The sequence below is a fragment of the Peromyscus leucopus genome, chromosome 20, assembly GCF_004664715.2.
Source record: "Peromyscus leucopus breed LL Stock chromosome 20, UCI_PerLeu_2.1, whole genome shotgun sequence".
Classification (NCBI taxonomy): domain Eukaryota; kingdom Metazoa; phylum Chordata; class Mammalia; order Rodentia; family Cricetidae; genus Peromyscus; species Peromyscus leucopus.
The window spans coordinates 38,686,508-38,706,172 of NC_051080.1; the positions used below are offsets into that span (position 1 = coordinate 38,686,508).

Below are 19,665 nucleotides of genomic sequence, written 5' to 3' on the forward strand. Positions count from 1 at the left end.
TCATGCTTGTGCCACAGTGAATCATTTTATGGCAGTCCTTCAAGAGAGGATGTGTCCCTGATTTTCAGAAGAAAGTGGAGGCTGTCGCTCTCTCTCTACCTTCTGAGGCTCTTGTGCCTAAACTGTGGCTCTGAAAGGGACATCAGGGTATCCAGTTCTCTGAGGTCAACAGCTGAATCCTCCCGCCAGCTTGAGTTTCTCAAGTACCAGTGTCAGCCAGGAACCATTCACTGCCTGTGAGCCCCACAGTGACAGTCCAGGCTGTGACCAACCCTCCTGGGGTTTTCAGAAGTTGCTCTGGAGCAGCTATTCTCTTGCTCCATCCCATAATGCCCTGCCCGCCACAGGTGGAGGGACACAGAGCAGGGCAGGACATTCAGAGTCTTACCTTTCATTCCCCATTCTCCGTTCTAGCCACAGGCACACTGGCAGCGCGCGCGCACACGCGCACACACACACAGAGTACGTCACCGTCCTTGGCCTCTGTCCCTTTTCTGTGGCCCAGTAACACTTGTTCTGTGTTTGGTGTAAGGGTCCAGTGATGGGTTTTGAAAGCTGTAAAGATCGTCCAGTGGTGAGGTAATGTCAAGAGTGCTTTGTAAGCTCCAGAATGTTCCTCAATCTTCGCCATTCTGGACTGTTGTGTAGTAAGCCTCCTTGTGTTCTTGTCGTCCATCTTTCATGCAACAGCCCAAAGGAGTTTCTTGAGATTTGAATGACCCTGTCATTCCTGATGGCAACCTTCTAGAATTTTCTGGATGCAGGCACAACCTAGGCCTGTTTCTACAGTGGTGTTTGTAGCTCTCTGTTCAAGCCTCAGCCTGCCCCCTGTACCTGATTTTCCCCTTGACCCGTGTTTTCTTTGAACCTGCTCAGCTGGTTCCGACCTCAGGTCCGTTGCCTTCTGCTGGGTGCACGCTTGTCCTCTCTTCTGTGTCTCAAAGGCCTTCAGTCAGCTCCACCCCACCACCTACCGCGTTTCCCGTCTGTTCCTCACTCTTACCTCTCTCTCTGCCTATCTCAGTCTTGCGCGTTTAATGCTGACCTGTTATGTGGGTCTGTACGTTCATGTGTTTGCAGATGTACATCTGTGTACAAGCGGGTGTACGTATGTGTGCATGTGTGTGCGTGTGCGTGCGTGCATGCGTGCGTGTGCGTGTGTTGTTACTCCTCAGGAGCCATTCATCTACTGAGACAGGATTGATCATTGGCCCTGAGCTGGCTTAGGAGGCCAGAGTGCCTGGCCAGTGGGTCTCAGGAACCCAATTGTGTCAGCCTGCCCAGCACTGGGATTACAAGCATTCATCACTGTGCCCAGCTCTTTTTTTTTTTTTTAAAAAAACTTATTTATTTTATGTGTATGAATGTTTTGCTTACATGTATGTAAGTGCATCACGTGCATGCATCAGATCCCCTGTGACTGTAGTTACGGACTGTTGTGAGTCACCATGTGGTGCTGGGAATTGAACTTGGTTCTCTACAAGAGCAGCAGGTCTTCTTAACTGCCAGGCCTGTGACCAGCTCTTCTTTCCTTTTTCCTTTCCTTTCCTTTCCTTTCCTTTCCTTTCCTTTCCTTTCCTTTCCTTTCCTTTCCTTTCCTTTCCTTTCCTTTTCTTTTCTCCCTCCCTCCCTTCCTTTCTTTTTCTTTTTTCCCCCCTCTGAGACTGGGTGTCTCTGTGTAGCCCTAGCTGTCCTGGAACTTGCTCTGTGGATCAGGCTGACCTTGAACTCACAGAGACTCACCTGCCTCTGACTCCTGAGTGGTGACAAGCACCACCACTACCTGGCTATGACCAGCTTTTTAATGTGGGTTCTGGGACTCACGCTCTGGTCCTTGTGCCTTTTTTTAAAGTACTGAGCCATCTTCCCAGACCAACATGCGACCTGTTTTTATGCCTGTCCACCCATGGTCAAGACCTATGAGGTCTGGGGACTGGAGATATGACTCAGTGGTTAAGAGCATAGGTTGCTCTTGCAGAGAGAGGCCCTGGGCTGGATTCCCATCACCCACATGGTGGCTCACAACCATCCATAACTCCAGTTCCAGGGGATCCAACAGGCATGCATGTAGTACATATACATGCATGCAAGTAAAAGTTTCACCCACATAAAGTAAAATAAATCTTAAAAAAGAATCCACGAGGGCAGGGATTTATTAACTGTGTTCCCCCGCTGGTGACAGCCCCTTTTAGGTCTTTATGCGTTGCATAAGAACAGCAAGTTGGCCACAGAATAGCCCTTACCAGAAAGGGATGGCCCAGACAAAAACTGAAAAAATCAGGGTTGACTGGAGCACTCAGCGCACGCAGTGGAAAATACATTCTGACTTGCTCAGGCAAGGGCATACTGGTCTTGCCAGGTGGGCATGACCAGCTCCATCTTGCAAATAGCAAACCTGAATCTCAGAGAGGACCCCTTTGTCGCCCACCAAAAGCATGCATGAGTGTCAGGGATCGCCTGATGGAGATCTAGATGCTCCCAGGTGCTTTGGATGGCCGACGCGTAGTCCTTAAGCCTGCCTTCCCATTGTTGCTGGTTTGCATCCCCAGAAGCATGAACATCAGGGATGAAGACGACTCAGTCAGCGCCGGCTGATTTTCCAGAGGACCCAAGTTTGGTTCTTAGCACACAGGTCAGTCTGGTGGCTCAAAACGATCTATAACTCCAGCTTCAGGAGATCTGCCGCCTCTGGCCCTCTCCAGCAGGTGAACTCACTTTTGCATATACCCACACGTCGACGCCTACACCTCCAATAATTAAAAATCATAAAAATCAATCTTAAACACAGAGGGAGTGGTTGTCTGGCACGAGACACACTACTTTAATCCCAGCACTTGGGAAGGCGATCACGATGAGTTTGAGGCTAGCCTGATTTACATAGTGAGCTCCAGGACAGCTAGAACTACATAGAGAGACCCTGTCTCAAAAAAACAAAACAAAAACAAAAAACAACAAAAAAAAGATGTCCAGTTTGAAAGAAAGCAAACTGTAGGGTTGCTGAGGCCTGTAGATACTTTATTTCAATTCCCTTCTTAACCTACTTTCCTGGTGGAGCCTGGGGAGGTGCCAGCAGCTTGGCCTTCCTCTGCGGTTGTGTGGCCTCGGGCCAGCCCCCATCCAGTCCAAGCCTTACTGCTCCGTGAACCATGGGATGGATGATAAGCCCTACTTTTGAGATGGTTATGGTCATAATGATTCTTGAGGACTTCGGTTTCTTTTGTTTAAGACCCTCCTCTGCTCACTGTATTTAAAGGCGCCAAGTACAATCTGTGGGATTGCAAGGAAAAGTAGTTCTGTTCTACTGATGGATTTGTGAGTGTGTGTGTGTTCATTTCTGGGTAGTGTGTGTGTGTGCACGTGTTTGTGTATATGTGTGGATGTTTAGAGGTCAGAGGACAACCTCAGGTGACATTCATCAGGAGCCATCTACTTTTCTTTTTTAAGATTTGTTTTTATTGCCGGGCGGTGGTGGTGGTGGTGGTGGTGGTGGTGGTGGTGGTGATGTGGTGGCGCACACCTTTAATCCCAGCACTCGGGAGGCAGAGCCAGGAGGATCTCTGTGAGTTCAAGGCCAGCCAGGTCTACAGAGCGAGATCCAGGACAGGCTCCAAAGCTACACAGAGAAACCCTGTCTTAAAAAACCAAAAAAAAAAAAAAAAAAAAAAGATTTGTTTTTTATGTGTATGAGTGTTTGCCTGCATGTGTGTGTGTATGTACCATGTGTGTGCCTGGTGACTGCAGAGGCCAGAAAAGGATATCAAATCCCCCAGATGGAGTTATAGATCGTGTGAGCTGTCCTGTGGGTGCTGGGAGCCGAACCTAGATCCTCTGCTAGAGTGGCAAGTGCTCTTAACCGCTGAGCTCTAGCTCTTGTTTTCTGAGATAGAGACTCATTGGTCTGGAGCTCACTGAGTAGGCTCCGCTGGCCAGGGAGTCCCAGGAACCTGTCTCCACTTCCCCATCACTGGGATCTTTTTTTTTTTTTTTTTTTGTTTTTTTTTTTTTTTTTTTTTTGTTTTTCGAGACAGGGTTTCTCTGTAGCTTTGGAGCCTGTCCTGGACTAACTCTGTATACCAGGCTGGCCTCAAACTCACAGAGATCCGCCTGGCTCTGCCTCCCGAGTGCTGGGATTAAAGGCGTGCACCACCACTGCCCGGCCCCTTCTTTGGGATTGTAAGTGTGTGCCAATATGTCGGACTTTTTCCTCCGTGGTAGGGCAAGCGCTTTACTGGCCAGGTTGTCTTCCCCGCCCTAGACCTCTTTTAGTTCATTCAACAAGATTTACCAGCGTGTCTAAAACGTAGCTACTGTAATTTCCAAGTGGAGATAAGCAGGAACCCTTCATTACCTGCAGTATCTGAAATGCGATAAGAAAAGAATGCAGTGGTGCTGGCCACGTGTAACCCAAGGACACGTCTACAGCGTATTGCTTATGTTCACAGTAGGAGGGCATGCTAGCTCTCAGGAGGGGGTTTTCTCATCTAAACTTGCAACCCTGAAATCCCTCTGTTCATAGTCCCTGCCTTAGATCATATTTACCATGTTCAGATGATCCGTGGAAATAAAGCGTGACGCTCCCTGGCGCCCATGGAGTGGGCACACATACTTACAAGGGCCCTGGGGAGAGATGTGTCAACCGGGCCGCTGGCCCGCAGGGCTGAGGATGGAGCGGTGAAACCTTTCCTGCTCTGACTGAGGAAGTCGGCAGGCTTCACCTGGTGCCAGTTTTCCTCAGCGATGACGGGGGCTCGGGCGGTATGGGTGCACGCTATGTAGCCGGCCTGCATTCTGAAGGAACTGCTGCTCCTTCTTAGACTTGAGGCCATGCATGCATGAGGGCAGGGTGAAGACATAGTGTAGGGAGAGCTGTGTCAGCATGCATGAGGGCAGGGTGAAGACGGAGAGCTGTGCTGATGGTGGAAGTGATAGAGTGGAGCCCCAGAGCCAACTGCCAGGGTGCCAATCCCAACTCTTATCATTTCTCACAGTAGGACCTGGGCAGTGTCTCTCTCTCTCTCTCTCTCTCTCTCTCTCTCTCTCTCTCTCTCTCTCTCTCTCTCTCTCTCTCTCTCTCTCACACACACACACACACACACACACACACACACACACACACACGCCTGTTTCCTCACAGTAATATAATTGTTCCTTCTTACAGAGTACTCTAGAGACTGAGGTGATGTTTCAGGCTTTCTGTGGTAGGAGAAAATGTGTGTCCTTGATTGCCATCAGCCTCCTCAGTGTCGTCCTCAGGTTCCTGGGCTTCTCCTGATGGTGCTTTTTTTTTTTTTTTTTTTTGGTTTTTCATGATGGCGTTTCTTTGTGTATCCCTGGCTGTCCTGGATCTCACTCTGTAGCCCAGGCTGGCCTCGAACTCACAGAGATCCACCTGCCTTTGCCTCCCGAGTGCTGGGATTACAGGCGTGGGCCGCCGCCGCCGCCGCCCGGCAATAAAAACAAATCTTAAAAAAGAAAAGTTTCTCTGGGCCGCTCAGAGATGAATCAGATACAACTCCACCTTCAGGAGCTCATAACTGGGGACTCAGGGGCATGCACATAATTGCAGTCAGCTAGGACATGCACAGTGGTTATAGTGGGCAGAGGGTGCTAAGCTTGGGTGGGGTTGGGAGAAAGGCTCCCTGGTGGAGGACACACCATGGTTGAGCTTTAAAGACGCATTGGGTATGGAGGGTGCCCCATGCAGAGGAGGATGCCCCATGCAGAGGAGGCAACTGATGTTCTGCCATTCCAGGCCTTGTTTTCCATGGGGGGGGAGAGGGGGGGGGGGCGGGGATATGAGACAGAGTCACCTGTAGGTCAGCTGGCCTCAAAGTCCATTATGTAGCCAAGGCTGGCCTTGAAACGCCTGATCTTCCTGCTTCTGCGTCCCAAGTTCTGGGGTTATAGGTGTGCACCACTGCTCCTGGCTTGGGCAACGCTGGTTCCCCTTCCTTGCTGGCACCTGGGGCGGTTTCAGGCCCGAAAGCCACAGCTCTTCTGCTGGCCTAGGAGTTCTCTGAGGGCAGCAAGTGGTCTAAGAGAGCCCCATCCCACCCCCAGCAGCCCCAAGCATGGAAATGTAGCAGTTGTTGCCGGAACTAAATGCAGTTCTGTCTGGGTCTTGGAACTCACACTCTGTAGACCAGGCTGGCCTCAAACTCACAGAGATCCACCTGCCGCTGCCTCCCTCCTAAATGCTGGGATTGAGGGTGTGCGCCACCACCCTCGGCTGTGTCTGGGCTCAGGTCAGGGGCAGAAAGGCACTTCCCTCTCTTCTAGCTCACCTCGGTCACAGCCTGGGCTCTACCCACTGTTACCCCGGACCGCCCGCAGACCTGCGACTCTGACTGCATGTGTCTTTGCATTAATGTGGCTCTCAGCAGTAGGGGCACTCTGATGGGAGGGGTGTGGTTGAGGGCCCGTGAGTGTTTGGTGCTGGACCTTGTGGTAAGCAATCATCACATAGTGTAGGTTTTTTCCTTGAAAGTACCATGAGAACCTAGGGGCCCTCCTTAACCAGCAACCCCCTGGGTGGCCCCAGCAGCCTCTACCTGCCATGTTGCTCTTTGAGATGAAGTCTATTGGCTGGTCTTGCTCTGAGGCCTTTATACACCACAGGAGGACCCCTAGGTGATCCACGTAGACCCTGGGTCCTGAACTGGGGAGAGGCATGATATTTTCCTGCAGGGAATCATCCCAGACAGTCATCTGCCTTAGGGGGCTAGAGGCAGATGTCACAAATACACTCCCAAAGCTCAAAGGGCTGCCTCTGTCTTTTCGTAATTTGGTTTCTTGTTTTGTTTCATTTTGTTTTTGGTTTCTCTATGTAGTCCTGGCTGTCCTGGAAGCGGCTTTATAGACCAGGCTGGCCTTGAACTGGGGGCTCAGAGGACAGGGGTCATGGTTATGCAATGTGGTGCCTGTGGTCAGACCCACAGAGGCTGCTTCCCCTGTGTGGAACTGGGCCCATTGCATGGTATGGCCTTGTCTTCCCTGCTCAATTACATGTCCGGGACAAGCCTGTCCCTGAGCCACCAAAGCTACCCAGGTTCCTGGCCAACACTGGATGGGTGAGGAGTGGTGGAGCATTTTCAAGGACCTGAAAGGAGAAAAGCCTTTGCAGCGAGCCAGGAAGGGTGTAGGGAACCGTGAAAGCAGGATGCAGGGTTGTGTAACAAGGGGCAGAGTGGGGTGCAGGAATGAGGGGCTCATTCTGCAGACAGAGAAGCTGAGGACAAAGACTGATTGAGAAGCCGCAGCTCTCATGGCTGACCCTCTTGCTATGGCACTGGATTGCAGTCAGGTATCTGACCCAGGAACCACAGTGTAGAGAGTGCCTTGCAAGAGAGAGGGGCGATGTGGGATCACGCAACTTCCTGTGATGTTTGGACCATTGTCTGTACCAGGGACTCAGCACCTGTCATCTCCCAAGCCCTCATGATAGCCAGTGTGGCAGGCTCTGCCATCAGCCCTATTACCCCCTTGGGACACGGAAGCCCAAAGTCGAACTCACACCCAAGTCTGAGTCCAGAGCCTTCTCCAAGTCACTTGAGACCAAACAGACTGGGAGTGGTCCTGCCCCCACGTCAGTGCTCCATAAACACACACACTGGTTTCTCTGCATATGGAGGGCTCCCTGGGGTGACAGCTGTGTCCCCAAACCTCCCTCCCTGCCTGGTGAAGATGGAGAGCTACAGGTGTGCTGTGGAGAGAGAAGGAAGGCCTTCCTGGGCTGAGCTCCACGCCCTGGCCCAGGCCCAGGCCCAGGCAAGAGGTACGCACACCATGATTCTCCCTGGGTAGCCATCCCTGGGGCTCACTAGTGGCCTGACGGGACTGCTGGTGGACATGAAAGAAAGGACATGCCACCCCCAGCTTACAGCCGCGGCTGAGTTTGCCTTCTCGTATCAGGGTGAATGGGCCTCTCGCTGCCGCGTGAACAGGAGCCTAAAGGAGCTCAGTCAGGAAGGAGCTCCACCAGGTGCCCCTCGAATCTCCAGTTGTCGGCAGCCCTTGCACTTGCTGGCTTCCTTCTCCTTGGTGGTCCTGTGCTTAGTCCCTGGTAGCACAGGGACTGAGTCCAATGGTAAAACAAGGCTCTTCCTTTGAACTTGAGATGGTCCCAGGCACTACTGTTACCCAAGCCCTTGTGTGGTGAAGGCCCGGTGGCCCTCACATAACCTTTGCCCCTCACGTTCCCCACACACATGAGTCCGGCGGGTCGTGGGTCTGCAAGGTAGCTGCATGGCCTGTGTAGTACCTGAGGTGGCCCGTCGCTCTCAAGACCCCTCCAGCCAGGCAGTGGTGGTGCACACTTTCAATCCCAGCACTCGGGAGGCAGAGGCAGGCAGATCTCTGTGAGTTCGAGGCCAGCGTGGTCTGCAGAGCGAGTCCAGGAAAGCCAGGGCTACACAGAGAAACCCTGTCTTGAAAAACCCAACAAACAAATTAAGACCCTTCAAACCTCTACAGGGGGATAAGTGGGAGGGAAAGAACCTTCTTTTTTTTTTTTTTTTTGGTTTTTCGAGACAGGGTTTCTCTGTGTAGCTTTGCGCTTTTGGAATCACTTTGGAGACCAGGCTGGCTCGAACTCACAGAGATTCGCCTGCTCTGCTCCCGAGTGCTGGGATTAAAGGCATGCGCCACCACCGCGGAAAGAACCTTCTGACAGCCTCGGGGTAAGGTGGGGATATCTGCCACCCCCACTCCACCCAACCCCCCACCCCCACCCCCGTTGTCTGATTGACGGACTGTGCTGTGCTCTCCCCGCAGACACTGATGGAGAGGCAGAAACGGAAGGCAGACATCGAGAAGGGGCTGCAGTTCATTCAGTAAGTGGGCAGTGAACGGTGGGCAGGGCGGTCTGGCTCTCCTTTTCCTCCTGGCTGAACCCTGCTCAGTGTGCCCGGGCGTGTGGAGAGCTGGGGTGAGCTGGGAAAGGGGCCAGCAAGGCAGAAAAGCTGTGGATTCCACCAGTGCCTGGCCCTGGCTGCCTCTGGGTCTCATCCAGTCTGTCAGGTTCCCCTCGCCCTCTGCATCTTCTGCTCCCCACAGCATCCATTTTCCCCTCGGTGAGGGACCAGGAGACACACCCCGCCCTCCCTCCAGCCTGACAGCTGCGGGCTCTCCTGAGCCAGTGGCTCGCTACCACACGGAGCTGTCCTTTTGTAGATTTAGCTAGGCCCTGAGTGACTTGTTGCATCTGGCCTGAGAGATTGACGGCTGTCAGTGGGCTTGGCACTGACTGGGTTTTGTTTTTTTTTTTAATTTTTTATTTCATTTTAATTTTTTTTTAATTTTATGTGCATTAGTGTTTTGCCTACATGTATATCTGTGTGAGGGTGTCAGATCCCCTGGAACTGGAGTTACAGAGAGTTGTGCACTGCCATGTGGGTGCTGGGAATTGAACCTGGGTCCTCTGGAAGAGAAGCCACTGCTCGTAACCACTGAGCCATCTCTCCAGCCCTGGCACTGACTGTTTTGAGTTAGATCAGGAGAAGGGCAGAGCCTCTCAGACCAAGGGTACCTGAGGTGGACTCTGTGAGTCTCCCTTGGGCCTGAGGTACAGATTTGGTTTGATGAGGTCGTAGTTCCAGAGTAGAGGTTAATTTCCGAGTAGCATCCCGTCTTCATACAAGTCACCCTTGACTTTGCCTTGGCCAGAATCTGATTATTCTCCTCTTGTTCTTTCCCAGGCCTGGGGGCTTCCTAGACCTAGCCATGGCTACTCTGCCTTTGTAAGTTAGGGACACCTGGACGCTCGCTTTCCCGAGGAGAGGGCCGAGCTCGTAGGCAGAGGACAGCTGCTGGCTGGGCGAGCCTGGGAAAAATGCAAGTCCTTCCATCAGAACTGAGTGGTCTCATGCAGTTCTCTCACCTCTTACCATAACCACACTGATGGAGTTCTAAGTGGGAGGAGCCGATTCCTGGCACAACCTCGGGCCTGAAGCGCCAGCCCTGGGGCTCCGCATGGGACCCATGAGCTTATGCCTTCCTCTGTCTCTCTTTTCCTACCAGGTCAACACTACCCCTAAAGCAAGAAGAGTATGAGGTGAGTGTCACATCGGTGGGTGGGTGAAGGGGAGCACTATTGTGTTCCGGGCAGAGGGCTGTAACTGAGCTAGTCTGCATGGAGACCTCCTGAGTCCCCGTGTACCTGCCCTGCCCAGGCCTTCCTGCTCAAGCTTGTGCAGAACCTGTTTGCCGAGGGCAATGACCTGTTCCGGGAGAAGGACTACAAGCAGGCTCTGGTGCAGTACATGGAAGGGCTGAACGTGGCTGACTACGCCGCCTCGGACCAGGTGGCTCTGCCTCGGGAGCTGCTGTGCAAGCTGCATGTCAACAGAGCGGCCTGCTACTTCACCATGGTGAGCCTGGCCCTCCCGTGGCCCGCACGGTGTCCCTCCACGCTCCTCTCCAGGCTTGATGCCTCCACTTCTTCCTCTCGCTCTCTCTCTCTCTTTTGATAGTGTCTCATTATGTAGCTCTGGCTAGCCTGGAACTCTCTGTGTAGACGAGACTGGCCTACAACTCCCTACAACTCATAAACACCTGCCTCTACCTCCTAAGAGCTCAGGTTAAAGGTGTGTGCCACCATGGCCGGTTTTTTGGAGGGAGGTTTTTTGTTGTTGTTTTTTGTTTGTTTTTTGAGACAGGGTTTCTCTGTAGCTTTGGAGCCTGTCCTGGAACTCGCTCTGTAGACCAGGCTGGTCTCGAACTCACAGAAATCCGCCTGCTTCTGCCTCCCAAGTGCTGGGATTAAAGGCGTGCGCCATCACCGCCCGGTGTACCACGACCAGTTTTTAAAAAGAAAAATAACAATTTTTTTATTTGTTTTTGTCTTTGGAGACAGGGTTTCTCTGTGTAGCCCCAGCTATCCTGGAACTCACTCTGTAAACAAGACTAGCCTCAAACTCAGAGATCCGCCTGCCTCTGCCTTCCAAGTGTTAGGATTACAGGCGTGTGCCACCACCGCCTGGCTAAAGAAGACTGTATAGTAACTTTTATTTTCTGTGTATGGGTGTTTTGCCTGCCTGTATGTCTGTACACCATGTACATGCCTGCTGCGGCAGAGGTGGCTCTGTGAGGAAAGTATTTGCCTTCTTGTCTTACAAACACAAGGGACCTGAGTTCAGTGACTGATTCTCAGAACACACACACACACACACACACACACACACACACACACACACACACACACGCATACACATATGTACATAGCCACACATGTATACATAGAGACATACTCATATACACAGAGACACACGTACATATGGACACACATGTACCTACATATTTACACACACGTGTACACACACACTTATTAAACCCCCTCACACCCTTCTCCTTATATATAACATCAGTTGGAGTTTGCTGTCTAGCCCAGTGGTTCTCAACCTTCCTGATGCTGTGACCCTTTAATACAGTTCCTCATGGTGTGACGACCCCCAACCATGAAATGATTTTTTTAATTTTTTTAAAGGTTTATTTATTTATTATGTATACAGCATGTATGACTGCAGGCTAGAAGAGGGCACCAGATCTCATTACAGATGGCTGTGAGCCACCATGCGGTTGCTGGGAATTGAACTCAGGTCCTCTAGAAGAGCAGCCAGTGCTCTTAACCTCTGAGCCATCTCTCCAGCCCGATTTTTTAATTTTTTAAATTAATTAATTAATTAATTTTATGTATGAGTGCTCTGTCTACATGTATGCCTGCACTCCAGAAGACGGTATCAGATCTCATTATAGATGTCTGTGAGCCACCATGTGGTTTCTGGTAATTAAACTCAGGACCTCTGGAAGAACAGCCAGTGCTCTAACCACTGAACCATCTCTCCAGCCCCCATAAAATTATTTTTGTTGCTACTTCATCACTGTAATTTTGCTACTGTTGTGAATCATAATGCAGATATCTGTGTTTTCTGATGGTCTTGGGTGACCCCTGTGAAAAGATCGGTCGGCGCGGGGTCGCGACCCACATGTTGAGAATCAACGGTCTAGCCAGTTTCTTCAATCAGTGAAGCCAGGTCCAGGGAGAGATCATGTCTCAGAAAATAAGATGGAGGCCCCTGGCTCCTACATGAGCGCCCCTGGGCACACACACCTGCAAGCATGTTCATAGCCACAACAAAGACAACGCCCAGAAAAGCATACCCAGCCACAGCCCCACCTCAGATGCACCGAGTTAGACTCTCAGGGGTGACCCTTTCTTCCTGACTGCACCTCGGTGAGGCGCTCCAAGCCAAGGGCAGACAAGTCGACAGATGTGTCACCCAGCAGGCTCACCGCTGTGGAACCTGTGGCCCTCCCCACAGCGGCCCTCCAGGACCTGCCTCTCATCCTTACGTCAGAGTCGATGCTACCCTCCTGCCCTTACCTCTGCCCTGAAGCTCCTCAGCCTGGTCCCTGAGGCCGTCCCCTGGCTGTTCTTCTGCCGGAAAGTGAGGATGCTTTCCATCCCGAGGGTCAAGGTGCTGACCATTGGGCCGCCTGATTGTCTCCCCTAGGGCCTGTATGAGAAGGCGCTGGAGGACAGTGAGAAGGCGCTGGGTCTGGACAGCGAGAGTATCAGGGCACTGTTCCGCAAGGCGCGCGCCCTCAACGAGCTGGGGCGCCACAAAGAGGCCTATGAATGCAGCAGCCGGTGCTCCCTCGCCCTTCCCCACGTGAGTCCTGTCTCCCGGGCATCTGTCCTGGCCCTCCCGTGCTCCATCCTCCCGCGCTCCGTGCCACCGCGTCCTCCTGAGCTCTGGCTTCCTCCTCTGCCGCAGGAGGCTGGGGAAGCTGGCTATAGTTTACGAGCTGGGATGGTGTGTCACCGTTGCTAAAGCTGCCCTGTGCCGTGAAACTGGTGCCCTTATCCCCGTTTTCAAGATGAAGAGAGGGTGGTGTCGGGGCTGTCACCCTGGGGTGGGGAAGTGACAAAGAGAAATAACCAACAGAGAGCTCGCTCACATGCATGTCCTCCCGCCCACCAGCATCTGTCCACTGTAACGGACTTGTGTCCCACTCTGCCATTTGGTCACTGTATAAGTATTTACTATGTGGTGTCCACACAGGCACCGATCAAGACCTGCCGCCCCTCTGGTGACTCTGAAACTACCCTGGAGTCTAGGTCTGTTACCATGCCGAGCTCCAGTGTGACCTTGAACAAAGCACTTGCTTTTTTCCCCACACATCAGCTCATGTTCATAAAATGTCCTACCCGGGCCGGGCGGTGGTGGCGCACGTCTTCAATCCCAGCACTCGGGAGGCAGAGCCAGGTGGATCTCTGTGAGTTTGAGGCCAACCTGGTCTACAGAGCGAGTTCCAGGACAGGCTCCAAAGCTACACAGAGAAACCCTGCCTTGAAAAAACTAAAAAACAAAACAGAAAACAACACAATGTGACTCCTAGCATCACTAAAAAATAAATAAAAATTGCAGACGGCCCGGCACAGTGGGCTGTACCCGTCATCCCAGGAGTTCAAGGCCAGGCCGAGCAACACAGTGAGTCCCTGTCTCAGAGATAAGCTGGAAAAAGATAAAAACATCAATTCCTTTACCCCCGACCCCCACTGTTCCTAGCATGTGACTTGGAAAGCCAGTGTCACTTCCCAGGGCCACACAGAGATGTCCAGGAGCCCAGCTCTGCGCACCGGGGCTGCCTAACCCACCTGTTGTATCTGACCCCGTGTCCTGCCTTCTGCAGGATGAAAATGTCACTCAGCTGGGTCAGGAGCTGGCGCAGAAGCTTGGGCTGCGGGTGCGGAAGGCATATAAGAGACCCCAGGTAGGTGGGAGCTGGGGCAGGCATACAGAAGAGGGGGGAGGGACCAGGCACTGGAGGGACCCTGAGTCAGGAAGCCAGAGCCTGGTAAGGACAGAGCGAATGGCAGCAGGTGACCTTTCTCCCCGCTGGCTGGAAGCCCTGGAATGAGCAGCAGGACCTCGGGGAAGAGGAAAGAACAGCCAAAGCTCCCAGCTCACCTTAGACACCAGCTGTTAAAACACCTCCCTTCAACCACCCTGGAGACGGCCCAAGTCGACCCTGGCGTCCTTCAGTTTCACGTTCCCCTCACGGTGCCTGTCTGACTGTTCTTGTCTGCTGGCCTCCTTCACATCCACATATGTCACCTGCCGCGGGTCTGGAAACGGCATGTCCCAGAACATATGGCTTCAGTTTTTCTGGCCTGACCTTGAACACGTTAGTGCATGTTGCCACATCCGGAAGACAGAGAATTCCGTCCACCTAAGGGGGCTCACGGGAGGACTAAAAAGAGAACACAGGAGATGGTGCCTGGCGCGTCGCAGGAATGTGTGTGTTTAGATTCTCTGCCCAGGTCACAGTTGGAACTAAAAAAAAAAAAAAAAAATCCCAACGTGACCCTGGGAGCCAGGGCAGGTGGCAGCGGCAGTCCCGCAGGTAGGGAGCATTGGGTGGCACCGAAGACCCCATAGCTGGTGTCAGGGTCTCTGTGCTGTCCTGGCTGGGTGGGATGCTTTGCCTGTGTCCACCGTCTTGATCTCTGTCCGCCTCTCCCCAATCTCTGGCAGGAATTGGAAACATTTTCTCTGCTTAGCAATGGCACCCCGGCTGGCCTGACGGATCAGGTAGGATGTGGCCCAGGACCCCAAATGTTCCCCCAAGTTCGTACCAATCTGTCTCCCTTCATCCAATTCCAAGAGCTCTGGAGTCACTCATCGGGGTGACCCCGGGCAGTGGACCACAAAGGCCCCCACCCCTACCGTACTTTTCACCAATCTCTGTCTGCTTATCGGTCCATTGAGCCACGGCCACCGAGGTCAGGACTGGTCACAGTGGTGGAGGTCTGTGAGAAGCCCAAGCAGAGTGGAATACCCCATGGAGAGCTGGGGTAACTCCTTAAGCCAGGTAGAGAGGGAACAGGATTCATAGGCCACAGAGCAGCCTGAGCAGAGGCCTGTAGTCAGGAGAGGAAGAGATGCCCATCCTCTAGACCACTGGTATAGTTCCTCCGGGTTCAGGAGAGTCTGAGCATGCCTTGGAGGTCAGATTCCGGAGCATCCTGTCTCTGAGGTAGCCACTCCGCCCCTTCCCTGAGGGCTTTGGCTATCTGAGGCCTTTATTGCAGCGTGAATGTTACTTGTAGGGGTTCTGCAAAAGGGCATGGAGAGAGAAGCCTGGACGGTGTGGGAGCAGGAGGGCTGGGAGGTCCTTTGTCCCGCTGGGCCTAGGCAGCCCTGATCGGGAGGATCACAGCTCTCCGTAGAGGCATTCATCCTGGGCTCCCTTGTTTCCCCCTCAACTACTTCCTGTACACACTGTGGGAAAAGCAGCTTCTTGCTCAGCACGGTAGCCTTGGTCTGTGCAACTTATCTGTGGTGTACCAAAATCCCGAGGAACTCTAGACGTACACGCACTCACTGTGTGGTCTGTGGGCAGGCTCGGGGGTGGGGCTGGGAGAATGCCTGGTCCCAAGGGACGATAGACCGGACAGGGTCAAGGCAGGCCTTAGTCACACAGCCAGCCCTACCCTGACCCAAGAATGGAAGCTGTGAGCATCTCACAGAGTGCTGGCTGAAACAGTGGGTGAGGCAGGGTGCCGGATGGATTGTGCTATAATTACTTCGACTACTGACCTTAGAGAGGGTGGCTACTGCTGAGGGTCTGGGCCTTCTCCACAGGGACATGAAGGAGACAGGCCATCCTGGGCCGCATAAGGTTCCACTGGATGGTGGGAGCATCAGGGAAAAGAGGGAGTGTATTCAGGGTTGAGGAATGACTTGTGTCCCTCATGGCTGAAAGCCAGCCTCCTGACAGCGCACATTATACCCATGATAAGCACAGAGAACTGCTGTGTGGCCGCCCTCCCCCGTGCCTTCTCTCTGTAACAGTTCCACGCAGTGTGGCTCTGTATCCTTATTTTACAAACGAGGAAATGAGTCCAGATAGGGTGAGTGACGGCCACACCAGAGAGCAAGCTCCAGCCTTTCCCCCAGCCCAAAGGCTGCTCTCAGAATCTGACCCCCAACAGGCGCAGATGCGAAGTTCAGATTCTTCTGAACCCTCAGTGAGGCGAGGGGCCCTGTGGCCATTCCTTCCTACACCTTTCTCTTCCTCTCCACAGGGAACGTGTAACGGATTGGGATCCATCGATGACATCGAAACAGGTACTGTCTCAGCTTTGGCGCGTGGGACACCTAAGGGGCTTCCTTGAGGCAGGGCAGGGAGGAGGCACTTCCTCAGCTGGTCCCTTTCCTTCATCCATGCCCGCCCCTGTCGAGCACCACATCTCGGAGTCCTCTCCTCTGATAAGTGCTCGAAGAAGGCACTGCTGGGTATCTGAGCGGAGCCAGGGCCATCAGGACCCCCCAGCTCCAGGCTGCTGTCTTCCTTCCTTGACTACTTCCGGGCCACTGCCACTGGGGCGGGGACTAGGGAAAGCGGGTCCCCATGGAGGTGGGGAAGAAGGGAAGCTGTTGGCTTAGTGACTAGATGGCACTCCCACCACACAGGGCTCTTTCAGCTACTGAGCCCACCCCCTCCACAGACTGCTACGTGGACCTACGAGCCCCCCTGTCCCTGCTCCCCTCCCCTCCCACAATGCCCCTGTTCCCTCATGTCCTGGACCTCCTGGCCCCCCTGGACGGCAGCAGCCGGACACTCCCCAGCACGGAGGGCCTGGACGACTTCTCAGATGCGGATGTGTTTGGTCCGGAACTAGACACCCTCCTGGACTCTCTGGTGAGCCTCGCTGCTGACTTCTTGTTCTGTCCTGTAAGCCCGTCACTCACTTAGGAGCCCGTGGTCCCGTGAAGAGGCGAGGGAAGGGCCCCATGTTCACATCACAGTGGGGAAAAACGAGGGTCTTGCCAGAGTCTTCAGAACAGATTTCAGGAGGGTCTGAGCAGAGCGGCAGTTCCTTAGCATTTAAGGCCGGGCTCTGGAGGAAACCCTGGCTCCTGGAGCGCCCCACCCCCACAGGGTTGGCCGTGAGGTCACGTTCTCGTCTGACCCCTGGCTCTGTCCCCACTTTGCAGTCTCTGGTCCAGGGTGGCCTGCCTGGCAGTGGCGTGCCTAGTGAGTTGCCTCAGCTGATCCCTGTGTTTCCTGGTGGGACCCCACTGTTACCACCTGTGGTGGGTGGCTCCATCCCCGTGTCCAGCCCACTGCCTCCTGCCTCCTTTGGCCTTGTCATGGACCCCTCCAGGAAGCTGGCTGCTTCTGTGCTGGATGCCCTTGACCCTCCAGGGCCCACGCTGGACCCCCTGGATCTGTTACCGTACTCCGAGGCTCGGCTAGATGCCCTCGACAGCTTTGGGTCAGCCCGAGGCTCCCTGGACAAGCCTGACTCCTTCATAGGTGAGGCCTGGGTGGGTCCTCTCTCCCTCTACTCCCTTGACAGTGCTGCTCTGTCTCTGATCTCTGCAGCTCTGTGCCTCCAGAGCGCACCCCCTTGTCCCCATCACTCTCCAGAGCAGTACATACTGTCCTATCCTGCTATGCTCAGCACTGTTGGAGGCTGAGTCTCGGGCTGGGTATCTTTGTTCTGGATCAAACAGTAGAGCTGTGTTAGTGACTCCTTCTGGTGCTCTGCCCAGCCCTCCAGAGTCCTAAACCTCCAGGCTCAGGTCCCATGGAGATAATCCTGATGTCAGGTCGTGAGCTAGCTCCTTAGCACGTCTCTGGGCTGGGAGCCAGAGACGTACACCATTGACCAGGTCTTGATAGGGTTGGCTTTTGGAGGTCAGAGATTGTCTAGGGCACTCATGACTGAGGGACCCATGGGATGGCAGCGGTAGGGAGGAGTCTGGGATTCCTTCTGGAGGACCTGATGGCTCGGAAGCATAGGATCTGTATGGTGGAGGGTCAGGGGCTGGCTGAAGGCCAGAACAGGGGTCCTGAAGGACATGTGTGTGAGCCATGGTCTCACTGAGAGCTAAGCTATAAGTGTGGACTTTCTCCCATGGGCAACAGGAAGCCTCAGAAGGCATAAGCCAGGATGGACATGTTGGAGCCTCTCTGCTCCAGGGCTGTGATCATGAAAACAGGAGGGTGGGCCCATGGAGCTTCTCTGAGGCAGAAATATACGGGGCATCCTAGAAAGGCCCCTCATGCTCTCTGTACTAGGGCACGTGACTCCTGTGTCTTCTTTCTTAGAAGAGACCAGCTCACAGGACCACCGTCCCCCAAGCAGTACTCAGAAGCCAGCCCCCTCGGTGAGTAACTGGAGTGGGGCTCCCAGACCAGGCCTCTTATTCATGCTGGGGTTATGAGCCCCAGATCGGGGGTAAGGTGAGCCCTCTGCATTGGTGAGGTGCTCTATCCTCCAAGAGGAGTACCCTCAGAACAGACCAGCCCCAAGTGATCTCCTGGCCTTTCCTCCACTGCTTTATGCTACAGCACACACATAGGGCACTCCTTACCCTCTTGCGTTAGACTAAGGCTCAGCAGCCATCAGTGAGGTCCCTAGTGTCAGTGATCTCCAGGCTTAGCCTCCTCTGGGTTCAAAAGAGCACAAGTGATAGCATGCACACCCACTTCGGCTTAGGTGCCCGCTGTGTGGCCCTAGAAAAACCACCGGCTCTCCCTGGGTCTGCTTTTCCTGTCTTGATTTCTGGGGCCCTGGAGGGAGAGCAGGGGCAGAGCCCTAAAACAAGCCTACTGCCATTTCTCTGCTTTTCATGCTGACCTTCAGTTCAAGGAAACACTCTGGGTCCAAGATGGCGTCTACTCATTGTCCCCCATCAGCCAGAGGCTTTCGAGGCTGGTCCTGGTGTTTGGGGCTCTTGTAGTATAAGACAGGGCCTGGGAAGATGTGGGAGAGGGTCCGAGGCTACAGTTCTGATACTGGGTAGGACAGATTGGAGGAAGGGATCAAAACACAGACCTATCCCCTACTGCATTGGCTGGCCCTGGTGGTCCAGGTACCACTCAGGGCCCAAGACAGCCGACATCCTCCCCTTCTAGCCGGAGCCCTCCATGCCCAACACCGCCTTGCTCATCAAGAACCCCCTGGCTGCCACCCATGAGTTCAAGCAGGCCTGCCAGCTATGCCACCCTAAAACAGGTAATCTCACACGAGCAGCAGCACCCCTCTGCCCTGGGGATGCTGGGGATCCCAGGAGTGTGGAAGCCAGGCCTGAAAGTACCTGTGCATCCGTGGGAGATTCCTCTAGGAGAGCAAGGCCCTCCCCTGCAGGAAAGGAAGGGGTGGGCCCTGATTAGGACCTGCCCTCTGGAAGCACTGTCTTCACAAGTCTAGAGACTCACTTTTAGGTCCAGGCCTGTTAGGGCATGTGGTGGGTTCCTTGGAGGGCTTCCCAAGTCCTCTCTCTTCCTGCAAGGACATACCAGGGGAGAGACAATGGGAGCTGCAGAGACCCAGGTGAGGGTGCGCGGGTTTTTCTGGAGTTGCATCCCTGTGTACCCTGCCCACAGGCCCCAGGGCCGGTGACTACACCTACCGCGAGGGCCTTGAACACAAGTGCAAAAGGGATGTCCTCCTCGGCCGACTCCGGAGCTCTGAGGACCAGATCTGGAAGCGCATCCGGCCCCGGCCTACCAAAACCAGTTTTGTGGGCTCCTACTACCTGTGCAAAGGTGGGTGGACCGACATGGGGCCTGGCCAGGTCTAGCTCCTCCCAGGCCTACAGCAGAGTGACCACAGGAGAGATGAGGGAGCTCAGATAAAGCCCGAGA

At 53.8% G+C, this 19,665-nt stretch overlaps 1 protein-coding gene across 2 annotated transcripts in view; it reads left to right on the plus strand.

Moving 5' to 3' along the window:
• Zc3h7b (zinc finger CCCH-type containing 7B) overlaps positions 1–19,665 on the plus strand; it is a 50,720-nt gene that overhangs the window by 9,720 nt on the left and 21,335 nt on the right. Inside the window, exons 2-13 of one of the 2 annotated variants that reach the window (XM_028871218.2) lie at positions 8,773–8,831; positions 10,018–10,051; positions 10,170–10,367; positions 12,510–12,668; positions 13,693–13,773; positions 14,538–14,594; positions 16,091–16,133; positions 16,514–16,707; positions 17,004–17,325; positions 18,094–18,182; positions 18,934–19,033; positions 19,405–19,566. In XM_028871218.2, the coding sequence (XP_028727051.1) occupies positions 8,779–8,831; positions 10,018–10,051; positions 10,170–10,367; positions 12,510–12,668; positions 13,693–13,773; positions 14,538–14,594; positions 16,091–16,133; positions 16,514–16,707; positions 17,004–17,325; positions 18,094–18,182; positions 18,934–19,033; positions 19,405–19,566 (1,492 nt within the window). In that variant the 5' untranslated portion in view covers positions 8,773–8,778. The remainder of the gene's footprint in view (positions 1–8,772; positions 8,832–10,017; positions 10,052–10,169; positions 10,368–12,509; positions 12,669–13,692; positions 13,774–14,537; positions 14,595–16,090; positions 16,134–16,513; positions 16,708–17,003; positions 17,326–18,093; positions 18,183–18,933; positions 19,034–19,404; positions 19,567–19,665) is intronic. The other variant, XM_028871219.2, reaches the window with a different exon arrangement.